This window comes from Salmo salar, chromosome 18 (assembly GCF_965601325.2).
Source record: "Salmo salar chromosome 18, fSalSal1, whole genome shotgun sequence".
Classification (NCBI taxonomy): Eukaryota; Metazoa; Chordata; class Actinopteri; order Salmoniformes; family Salmonidae; genus Salmo; species Salmo salar.
In genome coordinates, this window is record NC_138308.1 from 36,725,001 (window position 1) to 36,743,355 (window position 18,355).

The 18,355-nt window shown below is 50.1% G+C and overlaps 1 protein-coding gene across 5 annotated transcripts in view; it reads right to left on the minus strand.

Moving 5' to 3' along the window:
* Window positions 1-18,355, minus strand: part of ehbp1 (EH domain binding protein 1) — a 477,797-nt gene that overhangs the window by 151,070 nt on the left and 308,372 nt on the right. For all 5 annotated transcript variants that reach the window (XM_082964936.1, XM_082964937.1, XM_082964939.1 and 2 more), the window contains 3 exons: window positions 15,945-16,100; window positions 13,906-14,191; window positions 5,552-5,786 (listed from right to left, as the gene is read on the minus strand). In XM_082964936.1, coding sequence (XP_082821062.1) covers window positions 5,552-5,786; window positions 13,906-14,191; window positions 15,945-16,100 — 677 coding nt within the window. The remainder of the gene's footprint in view (window positions 1-5,551; window positions 5,787-13,905; window positions 14,192-15,944; window positions 16,101-18,355) is intronic.

Below are 18,355 nucleotides of genomic sequence, written 5' to 3' on the forward strand. Positions count from 1 at the left end.
ACGTCACCAACCAGCCAGCGGGACGTCACCAACCAACCAGCGGGACGTCACCAACCAACCAGTGGGACGTCACCAACCAACCAGTGGGACGTCACCAACCAACCAGTGGGACGTCACCAGCCGCCAGCGGGACGTCACCAGCGGGACGTCACCAACCAACCAGCGGGACGTCACCAACCAGCCAGCGGGACGTCACCAACCAACCAGCGGGACGTCACCAACCAACCAGCGGGACGTCACCAACCAACCAGCGGGACGTCACCAGCGGGACGTCACCAACCAACCAGCGGGACGTCACCAACCAACCAGCGGGACGTCACCAACCAACCAGCGGGACGTCACCAACCAACCAGTGGGACGTCACCAGCCGCCAGTGGGACGTCACCAGCGGGACGTCACCAACCAACCAGTGGGACGTCACCAGCGGGACGTCACCAACCAGCCAGCGGGACGTCACCAACCAACCAGCGGGACGTCACCAACCAACCAGTGGGACGTCACCAGCCGCCAGTGGGATGTCACCAGCGGGACGTCACCAACCAACCAGCAGGACGTCACCAACCAACCAGTGGGACGTCACCAACCAACCAGTGGGACGTCACCAGCGGGACGTCACCAACCAGCCAGCGGGAAGTCACCAACCAACCAGCGGGACGTCACCAACCAACCAGTGGGATGTCACCAGCCGCCAGTGGGACGTCACCAACCAACCAGCGGGACGTCACCAACCAACCAGTGGGACGTCACCAGCCGCCAGTGGGACGTCACCAGCGGGACGTCACCAACCAACCAGTGGGACGTCACCAGCCGCCAGCGGGTCGTCACCAGCGGACGTCACTAGCCGCCAGCGGGACATCACCAACCAACCAGCGGGACGTCACCAACCAGCGGGACGTCACCAACCAACCAGCCGCCAACGGGTCGTCACCAGCGGGACGTCACCAGCCGCCAGCGGGACGTCACCAACCAACCAGAGGGACGTCACCAACCGCCAGCGGGTCGTCACCAGCCGCCAGCGGGACGTCACCAGCCGCCAGCGGGACGTCACCAACCAACCAGCGGGACGTCACCAGCCGCCAGTGGGACGTCACCAGCGGGACGTCACCAACCAACCAGTGGGACGTCACCAGCCGCCAGCGGGTCGTCACCAGCGGACGTCACTAGCCGCCAGCGGGACATCAACAACCAACCAGCGGGACGTCACCAGCCGCCAGCGGGACGTCACCAACCAACCAGAGGGACGTCACCAACCGCCAGCGGGTCGTCACCAGCCGCCAGCGGGACGTCACCAGCCGCCAGCGGGACGTCACCAACCAACCAGCGGGACGTCACCAGCCGCCAGTGGGACGTCACCAGCGGGACGTCACCAACCAACCAGTGGGACGTCACCAGCCGCCAGCGGGTCGTCACCAGCGGGACGTCACCAGCCGCCAGCGGGACGTCACCAACCAACCAGAGGGACGTCACCAACCGCCAGCGGGTCGTCACCAGCCGCCAGCGGGTCGTCACCAGCCGCCAGCGGGACGTCACCAACCAACCAGAGGGACGTCACCAACCGCCAGCGGGTCGTCACCAGCCGCCAGCGGGACGTCACCAACCAACCAGAGGGACGTCACCAACCAACCAGCGGGACGTCACCAGCCGCCAGTGGACGTCACCAGCCGAAAGAAAAACGACAAATGAAATGTAGAACCACTTTTGGTATACTGCCACTAACAGTAGGTAACTATTGCCCTTTGACCCAAACAAAAGCCCCCCCTACTTTAACATACCTTTCAGTCTAAATTAATCTGTATGGATACCACACACTGGAGAGGTTGTCTTCACTCCTAAAAATATAAAATAACACCCTTGCCTTCGTTACACTAACGCTGAGGAGAAATGTACTTACTATGACGGAGATACACTGAGTATACAAACATGAAGAACACCTGCACTTTCCATGACAGACTGACCAGGTGAATCCAGGTGAAAGATATGATCCCTTATTGATGTCACTTCAAATCAGTGTAAATGAAGGGGATGAGACAGGTTAAAGAAGGATTTTTACGCCACCTGAGACATGGATTGTGTATGTGTGCCATTCAGAGGGTGAATGGACAAGACAAAAGATTTGAGTGCCGTTGAACAGGGTATGGTAGTAGGTGCCAGGCACACCGGCTTGGGTCAAGAACTGCAACGCTGCGGGGTTTTTCCACGCTCAACAGTTTCCTGTGTGTATCAAGAATGGAGGGGGGTGCAAGTCAATATTATGAAGGTGTTCCTAACGTCAGTACATTCAGGAAACAGCATCTATACCAGGCGTATTACCATAACACCTGAAACTAGATGTGGTTGTCTCACATACAGTTGAAGTGGGAAGTTTACATACACTTAGGTTGGAGTCATTAAAACTAGTTTTTCAACAACTCCATACATTTCTTGGTAACAAACTATAGTTTTGGCAAGTCGGTTAGGACATCTACTTTGTGCATGACACAAGTAATTTTTCCAACAATTGATTACAGAGAGATTATTTCACTTATAATTCACTGTATCACAATTCCAGTGGGTCAGAAGTTTACATACACCAAGTTGACTGTGCCTTTAAACAGCTTGGAAAATTCCAGAAAATTATGTCATGGCTTTAGAATCTTCTGATAGGCTAATTGACATAATTTGAGTCAATTGGAGGTGTACCTGTGGATGTATTTCAAGGCATACCTTCAAACTCATGACGTCAAGCCTCTTTGCTTGACGTCATGGGAAAATCAAAAGAAATCAGCCAAGACCTCAGGAAAAGAATTGTAGACCTCCACAAGTCTGGTTCATCCTTGGGAGCAATTTCCAAACGCCTGAAGGTACCACGTTCATCTGTACCAACAATAGTACGCAAGTATAAATACCATGGGACCAGACAGCCGCCATACCGCTCAGGAAGGAGACGCGTTCTGTCTCCTAGAGATGAACGTACTTTGGTGTGAAAAGTGCAAATCAATCCCAGAACAACAGCAAAGGACCTTGTGAAGATGCTGGAGGAAACAGGTACAAAAGTATCTATATCCACAGTAAAACGAGTCCTATATCGACATAACCTGAAAGGCTGCTCAGCAAGGAAGAAGCCACCGCTCCAAAACCGCCATAAAAAGCCAGACTACGGTTTGCAATTGCACATGGGGACAAAGATCGTACTTTTGGGGAAATGTCCTCTGGTCTGATGAAACAAAAATAGAACTGTTTGGCCATAATGACCATCGTTATGTTTGGAGGAAAAAGGGGGAGGCTTGCAAGCCGAAGAACAACGTCCCAACCGTGAAGCATGGGGGATGGCAGCATCATGTTGTGGGGGTGCTTTTCTGCAGGTGGGACTGGTGCACTTCACAAAATAGATGGCATCATGAGGAAATTAAATTATGTGGATATATTGAAGCAACATCTCAAGACATCAGTCAGGAAGTTAAAGCTTGGTCGCAAATGGGTCTAGCTACTGATGAAGGTACCGTCTCACCTCGCTACTGATGAAGGTACCGGCTCACCTCGCTACTGATGAAGGTACCGTCTCACCTAGCGACTGATGAAGGTACCGTCTCACCTAGCGACTGATGAAGGTACCGTCTCACCTCGCTACTGATGAAGGTACCGGCTCACCTCGCTACTGATGAAGGTACCGGCTCACCTCGCTACTGATGAAGGTACCGTCTCACCTAGCGACTGATGAAGGTACTGTCTCACCTAGCGACTGATGAAGGTACCGTCTCACCAAGCGACTGATGAAGGTACCGTCTCACCTAGCGACTGATGAAGGTACTGACTCACCTAGCGACTGATGAAGGTACTGACTCACCTAGCGACTGATGAAGATACTGTCTCACCTAGCGACTGATGAAGGTACCGTCTCACCTCGCGACTGATGAAGGTACCGACTCACCTAGCGACTGATGAAGGTACTGTCTCACCAAGCGACTGATGAAGGTACTGTCTCACCAAGCGACTGATGAAGGTACTGACTCACCTAGCGACTGATAAAGGTACTGACTGGAAGCAGTCACGCACGCACGCATGCACGCACGCACGCACAAACACACACACACACACACACACACACACACACACACACACACACACACACACACACACACACACACACACACAGGGAGGACTTAAACAAGACCACGCACAAGCAGATGCACACACCACCCACACCGCACATACCGCCCACACCGCCCATACTGCCCACTCACACACACCGCCCACACCCCCCACACCGCCCGCCCACCCCACCCACACCGCCCACCCCGCCCACACCGCCCACACCGCCCACACCGCCCACACGACGGACTTAAATAATACACTGCTCCAACAACGTCCTTCCTAACCCTTTAAAAATGATTTCTGCAGCAGCCAGAAGTGAGTTGAAGCTAAGCCTTGGCCAAAGTATCAGGATATATTACTACGTAGAACTGATGTAGAACTGAACGTGGAACTGACGTAGAACTAACGTAGAACTGACGTAGAACGGGACATTGGAATCTGTTTGGGGATGTGTGTGTAAAACAGGATGGATATTCCAGACCCTTGAGGGACAGTTGTAAATGCATACATATGTTGTGTTGACCCTCCCCCCACAACGAAGTATGGATGGACACACACACGCAAAAAAATCGAGAAGCAGAGGTTAACAACCTGTGTTTTTTAGGCAAACTGGAATCTGTGGGTACTAACACACACACACACACACACACACACACACACACACGTGTAGGAGTTTCTCATCATGGTCCGTGTGTGTTTGGATGTGTATGTGTGTATTTCTCTGTGAGAATATTTACAGAAACCAAACCCTATTGTCACCACCTCTACATGTTAAACTCTGGGCCTCATTTTCCCCTGAATACCTCTCCTGCAACAGCCTCTGTTTCTCTCTCCCCCCATCTCTCCCTCTCTCTCCCTCCACTGAGCTCTAAAGACAGGGGCAGCTCTTGGCGGAGTGCAGCCCACCACAGGCCACTGAGTCTGGGTAATTAAAGTTGTTTAGACCCCCTCACCCACAGTCACACGGCTGTGCAGCTGGTTGATAAAGCCTCCTTCCTTAATTACATAGTACCACCATTACTGTTACTGCACCAACCCTGTCCTACACAACTACAACAGCCAGCCACGGAGAGAGGGTGTGTGTGTGTCTGCGGGGGGTTATGGGGGCAGATGGGGTTCTTACCCCCCTGTAATCAGTCTGCCGATGTGTTTAAGCCCCTCATATGCTTTCTGCCCTGCACCTCATATAGACTACTTAAACCCCCCCACCCAATCACTCCCGGCCACTGGGGTGGCTCATCATGTGTGTGTGACCACCAGCCGTTTAATTACAACTAGCAGAAATGAAGAATTTAAATAAATAAATAAACAGACAAACAGCCCAATAAACTAATACCTATATTCAGATGAGGAGGTTGGAGGTGACTGGACACACACGGAGGCACATGCATACACAACTACACACACTTTGTGAACACACACACACACACTTCTTGAATACCACTGCTCTAGTGCCACTACCCTCTTCAAAGAGTCTTACCTTAGGGGAGGAGAAGGCCAGCTCTCGCCCCACCACAGCTGCCACGGCACTGGGTCCACTGGGCATGAATCTCTCCCTCTCTGCCCCCTCCCTGGAGGTGTTGGGGGCCGAGGGGCTGGGACCTGGAGGTCTGGGAGGCAGCGGGGCTCTCCTCTTCTGGTTACTGAAGTCTGGAGAGGGGCCCCCGGAGGGCCGGGATGGGCTGGAGGTCCGAGGCTCGTAGAACGGGTTGGATCTGAAGGAGAGGGGGAGACGGAGGGGGGAAGACGGAGTGAGGGAGGGGAGAGAGGGAGTGAGGGGAGGGAGGGAAGAGGGAGGGAAGAGAGGGAGTGAGGGAAAGAGAGGGGAAGGAGGGAAGAGAGGGAGTGAGGGTAGAGAGGAAGCGAGGGAGGGGGAGGGAGAGAGCGAGGGAGAGAGCATGGGGGAAAGAGGAGGGAGAGGAGAGAGACATGGCATATCAAAAGATTGTAACATAATGGAATTTTACAGCCATTGTATAACTTTACATCCTCTAAAACGCTTCTGTTTTTTAATGTAATTTATTTCACCTTTATTTAACCAGGTAGGACAGTTGAGAACATGTTGTCATTTACAACTGCGACCTGGCCAAGATAAAGCAAAGCAGTGCGACAAAAACAACAACACAGAGATACACATAAACAAAAGTACAGTCAAAAACACTACCTTTACTTAGGAACACACATTCAACACTAAAACAGCTGACCAGGTACCACAGAACCACAACACGGCTAGCAGTACCTCAGAACCACCACACGGCTAGCAGTACCTCAGAACCACCACACGGCTAGCAGTACCACAGAACCACCACACGGCTAGCAGTACCTCAGAACCACAACACGGCTAGTAGTACCTCAGAACCACAACACGGCTAGCAGTACCACAGAACCACAACACGGCTAGTATTACCACAGAACCACAACACGCCTAGCAGCACCTCAGAACCATAACATGGCTAGCAGTACCTCAAAACCACAACACGGCTAGCAGTACCACAACACGGCTAGCAGTACCACAACACGGCTAGCAGCACCTCAGAACCACAACACGGCTAGCAGTACCTCAGAACCACAACACGGCTAGCAGCACCTCAGAACCACAACACGGCTAGCAGTACCAACCCAGCCACAACACGGTTAGCAGTACCAACCCAGCCACAACACGGCTAGCAGTACCAACCCAGCCACAACACGGCTAGCAGTACCTCAGCACCACCACACGGCTAGCAGTACCTCAGAACCACCACACGGCTAGCAGTACCTCAGAACACCACACGGCTAGCAGTACCTCAGAACCACCACACGGCTAGCAGTACCTCAGAACACCACACGGCTAGCAGTACCTCAGAACCACCACACGGCTAGCAGTACCTCAGAACCACCACACGGCTAGCAGTACCACAGAACCACCACACGGCTGGCAGTACCACAGAACCACCACACGGCTAGCAGTACCTCAGAACCACAACACGGCTAGCAGCACCTCAGAACCACCACACGGCTAGCAGTACCTCAGAACCACCACACGGCTAGCAGTACCTCAGAACCACCACACGGCTAGCAGTACCACAGAACCACAACACGGCTGGCAGTACCACAGAACCACCACACGGCTAGCAGTACCTCAGAACCACAACACGGCTAGCAGTACCACAGAACCACAACACGGCTAGCAGTACCTCAGAACCACAACACGGCTAGCAGTACCTCAGAACCACAACACGGCTAGTAGTACCTCAGAACCACAACACGGCTAGTAGTACCTCAGAACCACACGGCTAGCAGTAAGTCAAAAGTACACACACAACGGTGAGTTAAACGGATGGTTGGGTAACACAGGACACAGGTGCTCTGAGGTCAGCTCTGAGTGACCTCATATCCCATTTGCCATGCTGGGCACTGACAGACACACACACACAGGATCTTATCAATACACAGGTCAGCTAGCCCGCAGGGTTGAAACAGGCTACACCGCTCCACGTCACTCATTCAACACTCACCACTCACACACAGCCAGAGAACTAGGGGGGGGCTAGGTATATCAGGCTGAAAGAAACAGACAAGTTCAGTGTGTATCTAACCCCGGCCAAGAGAACGGAGGAGAAAGGAGGAGAGGAGAGAAAAGCAGAGCCATAGAGGCTGTGGCATTCATCTTTAACAGACCTGCCTTGGCTAAAAGACATGTGAAAAGACCCAGGCTGCAGTCCAATCGTGTAATTTTTACCCCCCTCAGCTCAGCCACTTTCTCTCAGGGGATCCCTGTCGAAACCGGATGCAGTTTGATTGCCATCTTAAGTGGTGGTCCAATTCACAAACGTTACAGCCCCCCCCCCCCCCCCCCCCTCGGAGCGAGTGAACTATCACTCGCGGGTTGTTATGACCCACAATTCAATGCAAACTGTAGTCGCGTGTCAAACTGTGGTGGCCGCGAAGTGTCCAATTTAATCAACATGACTGCATTTTTTATTTTACCTTTATTTAACTAGGCAAGTCAGTTAAGAACAAATTCTTATTTACAATGGCAGCCTAGGAACAGTGGGTTAACTGCCTTGTTCAGGGGCAGAACGACAGATGTTTTACCTTGTCAGCTTGGGGATTCGATCTTGCAACCTTTCGGTTACTAGTCCAACGCTCTAACCACTAGGCTACCTGCCGCCCCAGGCATGCGAGAGAAAAGTACTACTCTTGTATGCTAGCTAGCTAACAAATATATATATAGACAACATTCATTTTAGAGGTGGCAAACGAGAATATGATGCTCAAAGTGTCTCAGACTCATCGTGAGGATCCTTTAAATGTAGCTAGCGAGCTAAAACACATTTTTGAGCGGAATTTGAAAAAGTATTGGAACAAATAACCAAACTGTAAAGCTAGCCAGGCAGCTATGGGTAACTATAGCTTACTACCTGACAGAGTGCCATGTTAGCTTGCTAGGTGCATAAATAGCTTTAGGTTGGTTATTATTAGGCACAACTTCCAAGCTTTCCAGGAAGGACGTTGCCTATCAGATCATCACTGTCCCTAGCTTGGACAGAAGGATTTGAAGGTACACTCAGATGTGACAATGTAACACGCCATTGAAGAATGGTATATACCACGGCTCCAGTCAAAACACTGAGCTCCCTCTCCCTCCCTCCACAGCCAAAACACTGATCTCTCTCTCTCTCTCCCTTCCTCTCTCCCTCTCCACAGCCCCAGTCAAAACACTGAGCGCCCTCCCTCCCTCCCTCCACAGCCCCAGTCAAAACACTGAGCTCTCTCTCTCTCCCTCCACAGCCCCAGTCAAAACAAAAGTCCCAAATGCCACCATATTGTCTATATAAACACTACATGAAAGTATTGCACTAAGTAGGTAATAGGGTGCCATTTGGGATGTTACCTGGGACAACAAAAAAACATGGTGGACTCAATAACCTAGGAGTGGCCTGTGAGGGGGTGGGAGGAGGAATGTTAGCGAGGGGGTTGGGAGGAGGAATGTTAGCGAGGGGGTGGGAGGACGGAATGTTAGCATGGGGGGTGGGAGGAGGAATGCTAGCGAGGGGGATGGGAGGAGGAATGTTAGCGTGGGGGTTGGGAGGAGGAATGTTAGCGTGGGGGTTGGGAGGAGGAATGTTAGCGAGGGGGTTGGGAGGAGGAATGTTAGCGAGGTGGATGGGAGGAGGAATGTTAGCGAGGTGGATGGGAGGAGGAATGTTAGCGGGGGGGATGGGAGGAGAAATGTTAGCGGGGGGGTGGGAGGAGAAATGTTAGCGTGGGGGGTGGGAGGAGGAATGTTAGCGAGGGGGTTGGGAGGAAGAATGTTAGCGAGGGGGTTGGGAGGAAGAATGTTAGCGAGGGGGTTGGGAGGAAGAATGTTAGCGAGGGGGTGGGAGGAGGAATGTTAGCGAGGGGGTTGGGAGGAGGAATGTTAGCGAGGGGGTTGGGAGGAGGAATGTTAGCGAGGGGGATGGGAGGAGGAATGTTAGCGAGGGGGATGGGAGGAGGAATGTTAGCGAGGGGGATGGGAGGAGGAATGTTAGCGAGGGGGTTGGGAGGAGAAATGTTAGCGAGGGGGTTGGGAGGAGGAATGTTAGCGAGGGGGATGGGAGGAGGAATGTTAGCGAGGGGGATGGGAGGAGGAATGTTAGCGAAGGAATGTTAGCGAGGGGGTTGGGAGGAGGAATGTTAGCGAGGGGGTTGGGAGGAGGAATGTTAGCGAGGGGGTTGGGAGGAGGAATGTTAGCGAGGGGGGTGGGAGGAGGAATGTTAGCGTGGGGGGTGGGAGGAGCAATGTTAGCGTGGGGGGATGGGAGGAGGAATGTTAGCGAGGGGGTTGGGAGGAGGAATGTTAGCGAGGGGGTTGGGAGGAGGAATGTTAGCGAGGGGGATGGGAGGAGGAATGTTAGCGAGGGGGTTGAGAGGAGGAATGTTAGCGAGGGGGTTGGGAGGAGGAATGATAGCGAGGGGGATGGGAGGAGGAATGTTAGCGAGGGGGATGGGAGGAGGAATGTTAGCGAGGGGGATGGGAGGAGGAATGTTAGCGTGGGGGTTGAGTATTTTGTTGAGTATTCTAGGGTTTTGACAAAGTTAAAGAGGCACCATAGCAAATATCCCCTCAACCCAAACTGAATAGGAAAGATCGGCTTATCGTATTATATCCAAGTTTAATTTGAGAGTTTACCCAAGAGAACTGTACCCCACCTCCACAACTCACCAAAATGGAAGGTTTAACTAATTATAAATTGCTGTTTGACAAGGAGTGATGAGGCAGTATTTTGTAGTGAGAGGGGGTGAAGAGGGATGGAGGACAGAGGTGAGGGGGATAGAGGGGGCAGACAAGCAGAAAGAATGCAGGGAACAACAGAGTCCTTGTTTCTGAAAGAGCTCCCAAGTCACTCTGTGTCTCAGGGTTGGAGGGGCCTTGTGTAACTCGCACAAGGTTACACACACACACACACACACACACACACACACACACACACACACACACACACACACACACACACACACACACACACACACACACACACACACACACACACACACACACACACACACACACACACACACCAGGGTTTCTGTTAGCTGGCAATTGACTGCTTTTGTCGCTTTTTTTTGCCGATAAATAAAACTGTTGCCGGCCGAAATGACCAGGAGAAGAAAGAAAATCCCATAGTGTTTTATTAATCTTACGGAAATACATTTGACCGTCACGCTTATCGGTCTATAGGTAATTTGCATAATTTAGCGGAATTAAATTGGCCTGTGTGTATTTTCATTGGTCATCATGTATCTTATTTATCCAACACAACTATCACACACGCACAGCATTCAGAGACTATTTTGAGGGGGATTTCTCCTGCATCTCCTCAGCTGGTTGCTGCTGGAGTAAAACATGCTTTTAATAAGCCCATTCATTGCGCCAAAATGCTAAATGCAATCAAGTGTTAAAGACAGTTTTGGTGCATGATTAAAAATAGCTATTTTTATTTCTCAACTGGCAGTTGAAGCGTGCCTCCCATTCACCATACAAGTGCAACAGGCTATGAGGCTCTGAGAGCTTCCTCCACGCCTTTACAATGTGAGCTGGAGGCAGTATGCACTTTGAAAATACCTCATTGTTTGAAACCTGAATGTTTAATTTTATATTATGAAGCATGTCTTGCTTCAAAGTAGCCTGTACGCAGAATCTGACCGTGGAAACGTGGAGGCAAATATTTTATAAAGAGTTCATGGGCGGAGCGTGAGTTTCAAGTTTGGCGAAGCTTCCAATGTATCTTACCATTTCTACCGTTCCGCGTGTCAGTTCTGATTTTCATATGCACATTTTCGTGTTTCATTTCAATAATAATCTTCTCGTTTCTCAAAATCAGTGTCACGTGGTTAATCATAAGAATATCTCAATTAAAATGCTAAAAATCTAAAATGGTAAAAGTCAAGATCACCAACATTGATGCACCGTGATCCAGCCTCTGCCATATGGAAGCATTGATACACCGTGATCCAGCCTCTGCCATATGGAAACATTGATGCACCGTGATCCAGCCTCTGCCATATGGAAGCATTGATGCACCGTGATCCAGCCTCTGCCATATGGAAGCATTGATGCACCGTGATCCAGCCTCTGCCATATGGAAGCATTGATGCACCGTGATCCAGCCTCTGCCATATGGAAGCATTGATGCACCGTGATCCAGTCTCTGCCATATGGAAGCATTGATGCACCGTGATCCAGCCTCTGCCATATGGAAGCATTGATGCACCGTGATCCAGTCTCTGCCATATGGAAGCATTGATACACCGTGATCCAGCCTCTGCCACATTGATACACCGTGATCCAGCCTCTGTCACATTGATACACTGTGATCCAGCCTCTGCCATATGGACACATTGATACACCGTGATCCAGCCTCTGCCATATGGAAGCATTGATACACTGTGATCCAGCCTCTGCCACATTGATACACCGTGATCCAGCCTCTGCCATATGGAAGCATTGATACACCGTGATCCAGCCTCTGCCATATGGAAGCATTGATACACTGTGATCCAGCCTCTGCCATATGGAAGCATTGATACACCATGATCCATTGGCGGCTAATGAAATTAGCACATGGAACTCACAGCCTATAGGTGGATGCTGCAGCAGGACTGTAACTTCCACTGCTCTTTCACACCGAGGATTGGTGATTAGAGGGGGAGATTGGTGGAAAGATTTTTCAAATAGCTTACTGTGAGGAACTGTAGTTTCAATATATTATCATTCGCAATGGATGTTAAAAAAAACAACACTTTCCTACATTTCCGTGCAGCAGGCCAGGTACTTCTCTACGGGCTCAGGCATGCGTGCGCTTCCTCAACATTATCAGGACAGAGAAAGCAGACGTGTACCCGTTTCCTCACATGGAGCACCCCAAACAAAAGACAACAAAAAACTAATGTACAAATCTCATAAATAATGGTTATTAAATTAACCTAATCTTGTTTCTCACAAGTGTAACAGGTTGTGAACTCTGCAAACAATGTTCCCACTCCGAGAATGAGAACTGTAAATTACTGTAATTAATAGACGCATTTACAGAAAATTAACTAACCAAATGATGGGGATTAATGGTACATTTACTACTGGTGACATATGTAATGAAGAATTGATACAAATAAACAATAAAAAGGCAAACAATTCACACAATGAATGCCATGAACTGGCGGGAGACAGCTGAGCCATTCTGGAGAGAGACTGGCCTATATCTTCACCACACACACCTGCCCTGCTGAGCCATTCTGGAGAGAGACTGGCCTATATCTTCACCACACACACCTGCCCTGCTGAGCCATTCTGGAGAGAGACTGGCCTATATCTTCACCACACACACCTGCCCTGCTGAGCCATTCTGGAGAGAGACTGGCCTATATCTTCACCACACACACCTGCCCTGCTGAGCCATTCTGGAGAGAGACTGGCCTATATCTTCACCACACACACCTGCCCTGCTGAGCCATTCTGGAGAGAGACTGGCCTATATCTTCACCACACACACCTGCCCTGCTGAGCCATTCTGGAGAGAGACTGGCCTATATCTTCACCCCCCCCCCCCCCCCTCCCCCATGTCAACATTTTAAATTATACACGACACATTATCTTTACACATATTTTAGATGCTTTACACTGACAGACGCAACTCAATAATCAGCTAGACCTATGACCATGCACGCTGCCCAAATTGCGAGCTTCTGAAGTAGGTCAATGGGCTTGTGATCTGAAACAATCCACAAGTATTTTATTTAAAATAAGCTAATGATCCTCTATTCCTCTGTGGCTCAGTCCAGCTTTCTGGTGAAGTCTTTTTGAAGGGGCTCTGTTTAGAATGCTGTTTTCACACAAATTGCATTTTGGCAAATGTTTGAAAACTACATTTGATTGGTTGCTTCATTACATGAGTTGAATGCTCTGTTCAGATTAATTACCGTCATCTAAATGTGATTGGCTGTTGTTCCGAGCACTGTGAGTGGACGGCCTAATGGCTTACGCACCCAATGAGAGTGACCCAATGAGAGTGACCCAATACATATGGGTCCAGTACATTTCTCAAATGGCCGTGAAATTAAAATCTTCACATTTTCCTAACAGAAACCCTGACACACACTAGAGTACAAATTCACTTTATGACTGAACCCTGTAATCATTCCCAAACGTCTGAACACACACACACACACACACACACACACACACACACACACACACACACACACACACACACACACACACACACACACACACACACACACACTCTTTAACCACCCCACTCACCGACCCCCCCCCCCCACTCACCGACCCCCCCACATCCCCCTGTAACTCACTCATCCAGTTGGTCCTCTGGTGGTGCGTTGGTATCAGCATACAGATACTTGCTCATATCCACTGGCCTGACCCCCTTCCTCCCCCTGGGTTTGGGAGCCTCCGGCTGCTGGACCTGGGGCCCTTGGGGGTCGGGGTCTGGGACTAGGTCTGGGTCCTGGTCGTCAAACGGGTTGTACTCTGTGTGTGAGTGTGGGTTGACTTCGTCCTCGTCGAAGGGGTTGGAGGATTCTTGGACATAGTAGGCCACTGGGTCCTGTCGGAGGGTGAGGGAGGGGGGCCCTGTGTCTGGGGGGAAGACAGAGGAGGTTAGAGATACACACACACACACACACACACACACACACACACACACACACACACACACACACACACACACACACACACACACACACACACACACACACACACACACACACAATATATATATACTAGTTCTGATTAAAGGCAAGGCTAAAAATAATAAACATCCTGTAAGATAAAACAAGAGGCTTGTCACTCAGGGCTGAACCCTCCTCACACTCAGATGAAGGAAAGAAACAGAGAGAGAGAGAGTCATGTCTGTCTACTATGGTCAGAGAGAGAGAGAGAGAGAGTCATGTCTGTCTACTATGGTCAGAGAGAGAGACAGAGAGTCATGTCTGTCTACTATGGTCAGAGAGAGAGACAGAGAGAGAGAAAGACAGAGGGAGGGAAAGACAGAGAGAAAGACAGAGAGAGGATAAGAGAGAGAGAAAGACAGAGACAGAGAGAGACAGAAAAAGACAAAGACAGAGAAGAGAGAGAGACAGCGAGAGAGAGACAGCGAGAGAGACAGAGAGAGAGACAGAGAAGAACGAGAGACAGCGAGAGAGAGAGACGGCGAGAGAGAGACAGACAGAGAGAGGATAAGAGAGAGAGGATAAGACAGAGAGAGAGAAAGACAGAGACAGAAAAAGACAGAGACAGAGAGAGAGACAGAGAGAGAAACAGAGAAGAGAGAGAGAGGGCGAGAGAGAGACAGCGAAAGAATGAGAGGGTGAGCGAGATGAAGAGATAGGGCGAGAGAGAGAGACGGGTCAATATTATCTTAGCTGTCTGTCTGTCAGACAGTCTTCTGCTTTACTGACAGAATACATAAACACACAGGATTCACAATGCTGCATGAGATTTCTTGACATCTCGACAGCAGCAAAAGGGTAACATTTAGTATGGCAGGCACTTTATAAACAACCTCAGAACAATAAAATACATCTTTCAACAACTATGTCATTAAACTTGGATAGAAAACACAATATAAAACCTCATAAAGGATAATAAATCAGTCTTTGATGTTGACCCCATAATAATGTACACCAACATTATGTGGACACCCCTGTCCTAATGCATAGTGCCAACTGTAAAGTTTGGTGGAGGAGGAATAATGGTCTGGGGCTGTTTTTCATGGTTCAGGCTAGGCCCCTTAGTTACACTGAAGGGAAATCTTAACGCTACAGCATACAATGACATTCTAGATGATTCTGTGCTTCCAACTTTGTGGCAACAGTTTGGGGAAGGACATTTCCTGTTTCAGCATGACAATGCCCCCATGCACAAAGTGAGGTTCATACAGAAATGGTTTGTCAAGATGGGTGTGGAAGAACTTGACTGGCCTGCACAGAGCCCTGACCTCAACCCCATCGAACACCTTTTGGGATGAATTGGAACGCCGACTGTGCGCTAACATCAGTGCCCAACCTCACTAATGCTCTTGTGGCTGAATGGAAGCAAGTCCCTGCAGCAATGTTCCAACATCTAGTGGAAAGCCTTCCCAGAAGAGTGGAGGCTGTTATAGTAGCAAAGGGAGAACCAACTACATATTAATGCCCCTGATTTTGGAATGAATATTCAACGAGCAGGTGTCCACATACTTTTCACCATGCAGTGTAAATCAAACAGCTAAAACCCCCAATCCCTTACAGACAGGTAGACATACAGTACAGAGAGAGATAGACTGAGAGAGACAGGAAGTAGAGGTAGAGAGAGACAGAACACTTAGATAGAGGTCAAAGGTCATGCCTACCACCATCATCCGGGTCACCGAACGGGTTGAAGTGATTGGTGTGTTCCAGGTGGGAGGGGTCATCAACATCATCAGCTGGATCTTCAAAGGGATTGGAGCAGAGGGCAGGTGGCGTGTCCTGATCCTCCTCCAGGAAGTTCAGCTTACTGATCAGCTCTGTCGCCATGGGAACCAAAACAATGCAGGAACGAAAGAACAAATTAACCAAAAAAAAAGGAAAATAGTTCAAACTAGCGAAAGAAAATGAGTTGAGATAAACACCCTCACAACCAACCCCTGATGAAAGGGTCAAAAATGAAGACAAACATCCAGAAATAAAAGGATACAAAAAATCTGCACATTGGAGTGAACCACTCGAGTTCATTTGGTTTCCAGAAGTATTCCTTCCTTCTGGTAAAAGGTGACTGGTTAATGCCTGTCCATCCCTGTCCAGTTTCACTACAGTAGCAGTCCAGCGGTGGAATTCAACAGAGAATGATGGAACCGGGTTGCCATGAGAAACCACTAGTGCAGGCTGGGAGTCGCTACAGAGCTCAGAGATTCATCTTCTTCATCATCAAGACAACAATGCCTGTCTAGGTTGTGTGTGTGTGTTTGTGTGTGTCCGTGTCTCAACAGTGTGTGAGAAACAAAATGGTAACTGTGTGTGCTTCTGAATGTGGTATGTGAGCGTGAGAAAGTCTATGCACAGTGAGTGAGATGACGAGCGTGTGTGTGAGAGAGTGTGTGTGTGTAGGTGTGTGTGTGTGTGTATACGTAGTGAAGTGGTAGTAGCTGATAAGGTGTGGTATTTCTCCTGCTGCATTCTGGGCCATATTAGGCCATCATTGTCACAAGTGGCAGCAGCATTGTGTGTGTGTGTTCTTTTCTCTATGGTGACAAAGCAACACCATAGACGAGGAATATGACTGGTCATTGGTTCACTACAAATTGCAGACAAAAGGGGGAGGTTCAGGGTTCAGGGGCTTGGACACCAAGAGGGCAAACTGAAAAAGGACAGAAAAACAGCCAATGAAAACCAACCAATGTACTAAACGTAATCTGAAGTACAACACGGGAACACCAGGCAACACGACCACGTCACCAATGGTACAGAGAGAGAGAGAGAGGGAGAGAGAGAGAGAGAGGGTAGTAGAGCGAGAGAGGGCAGTAGAGAGAGAGAGGGTAGTAGAGCGAGAAAGGGCAGTAGAGAGAGTGAGAGAGGGCAGTAGAGAGAGTGAGAGAGGGCAGTAGAGAGAGAGAGGGTAGTAGAGAGAGAGAGGGTAGTAGAGCGAGAGAGAGGGCAGTAGAGAGAGTGAGAGAGGGCAGTAGAGAGAGTGAGAGAGGGCAGTAGAGAGAGAGCGAGAGAGGGCAGTAGAGAGAGAGCGAGAGAGGGAGTAGAGAGAGAGCGAGAGAGGGCAGTAGAGAGAGAGCGAGAGAGGGCAGTAGAGAGAGTGCGAGAGAGGGCAGTAGAGAGAGAGCGGGGGGTAGTAGAGATCGAGCAAAAGAGAGGGCAGTAGAGAACGAGACAGGGCAGTAGAGAGAGAGCGGGCAGTAGAGAGAGCGAGAGAGAGTGGAGTAGAGAGAGAACAGTTGAGTCCTAGGGCAGTAGAAAGACAGCTAGGGCAGTAGAAAGACAGCTAGGGCAGTAGAGAGAAAGAGCTAGGGCAGTAGAGAGTAAGGGCTAGGCCAGTAGAGAGAGAGCTAGGGCAGTAGATAGTAAGGGCTTGGGCAGTAGAGAGAGAGCTAGGGCAGTATAGAGCTAGGGCAGTAGATAGTAAGGGCTTGGGCAGTAGAGAGAGAGCTAGGGCAGTATAGAGCTAGGGCAGTAGAGAGAGAGCTAGGGCAGTAGAGAGTAAGGGATAGGCCAGTAGAGAGAGAGCTAGGGCAGTAGAGAGTAAGGGCTAGGGAAGTAGAGAGTAAGGTCTAGGGCAGTAGAGAGTAAGGGCTAGGGCAGTAGAGAGTAAGGGCTAGGGCAGTAGAGAGAAGGAGCTAGGGCAGTAGAGAGAAGGAGCTAGGGCAGTAGAGAGAGCTAGGGCAGTAGATAGTAAGGGCTAGGGCTGTAGAGAGTAAGGGCTAGGGCAGTAAAGAGCTAGGGCAGTAGAGAGAGAGCTAGGGCAGTAGAGAGTAAGGGCTAGGGCAGTAGAGAGTAAGGGCTAGGGCAGTAGAAAGAAGGAGCTAGGGCAGTAGAGAGAAGGAGCTAGGGCAGTAGAGAGAGCTAGGGCAGTAGATAGTAAGGGCTAGGGCTGTAGAGAGTAAGGGCTAGGGCAGTAAAGAGCTAGGGCAGTAGAGAGAGAGCTAGGGCAGTAGAGAGTAAGGGCTAGGGCAGTAGAGAGTAAGGGCTAGGGCAGTGGAGAGAAGGAGCTAGGGCAGTAGAGAGAGCTAGGGCAGTAGATAGTAAGGGCTAGGGAAGTAGAGAGAAGGAGCTAGGG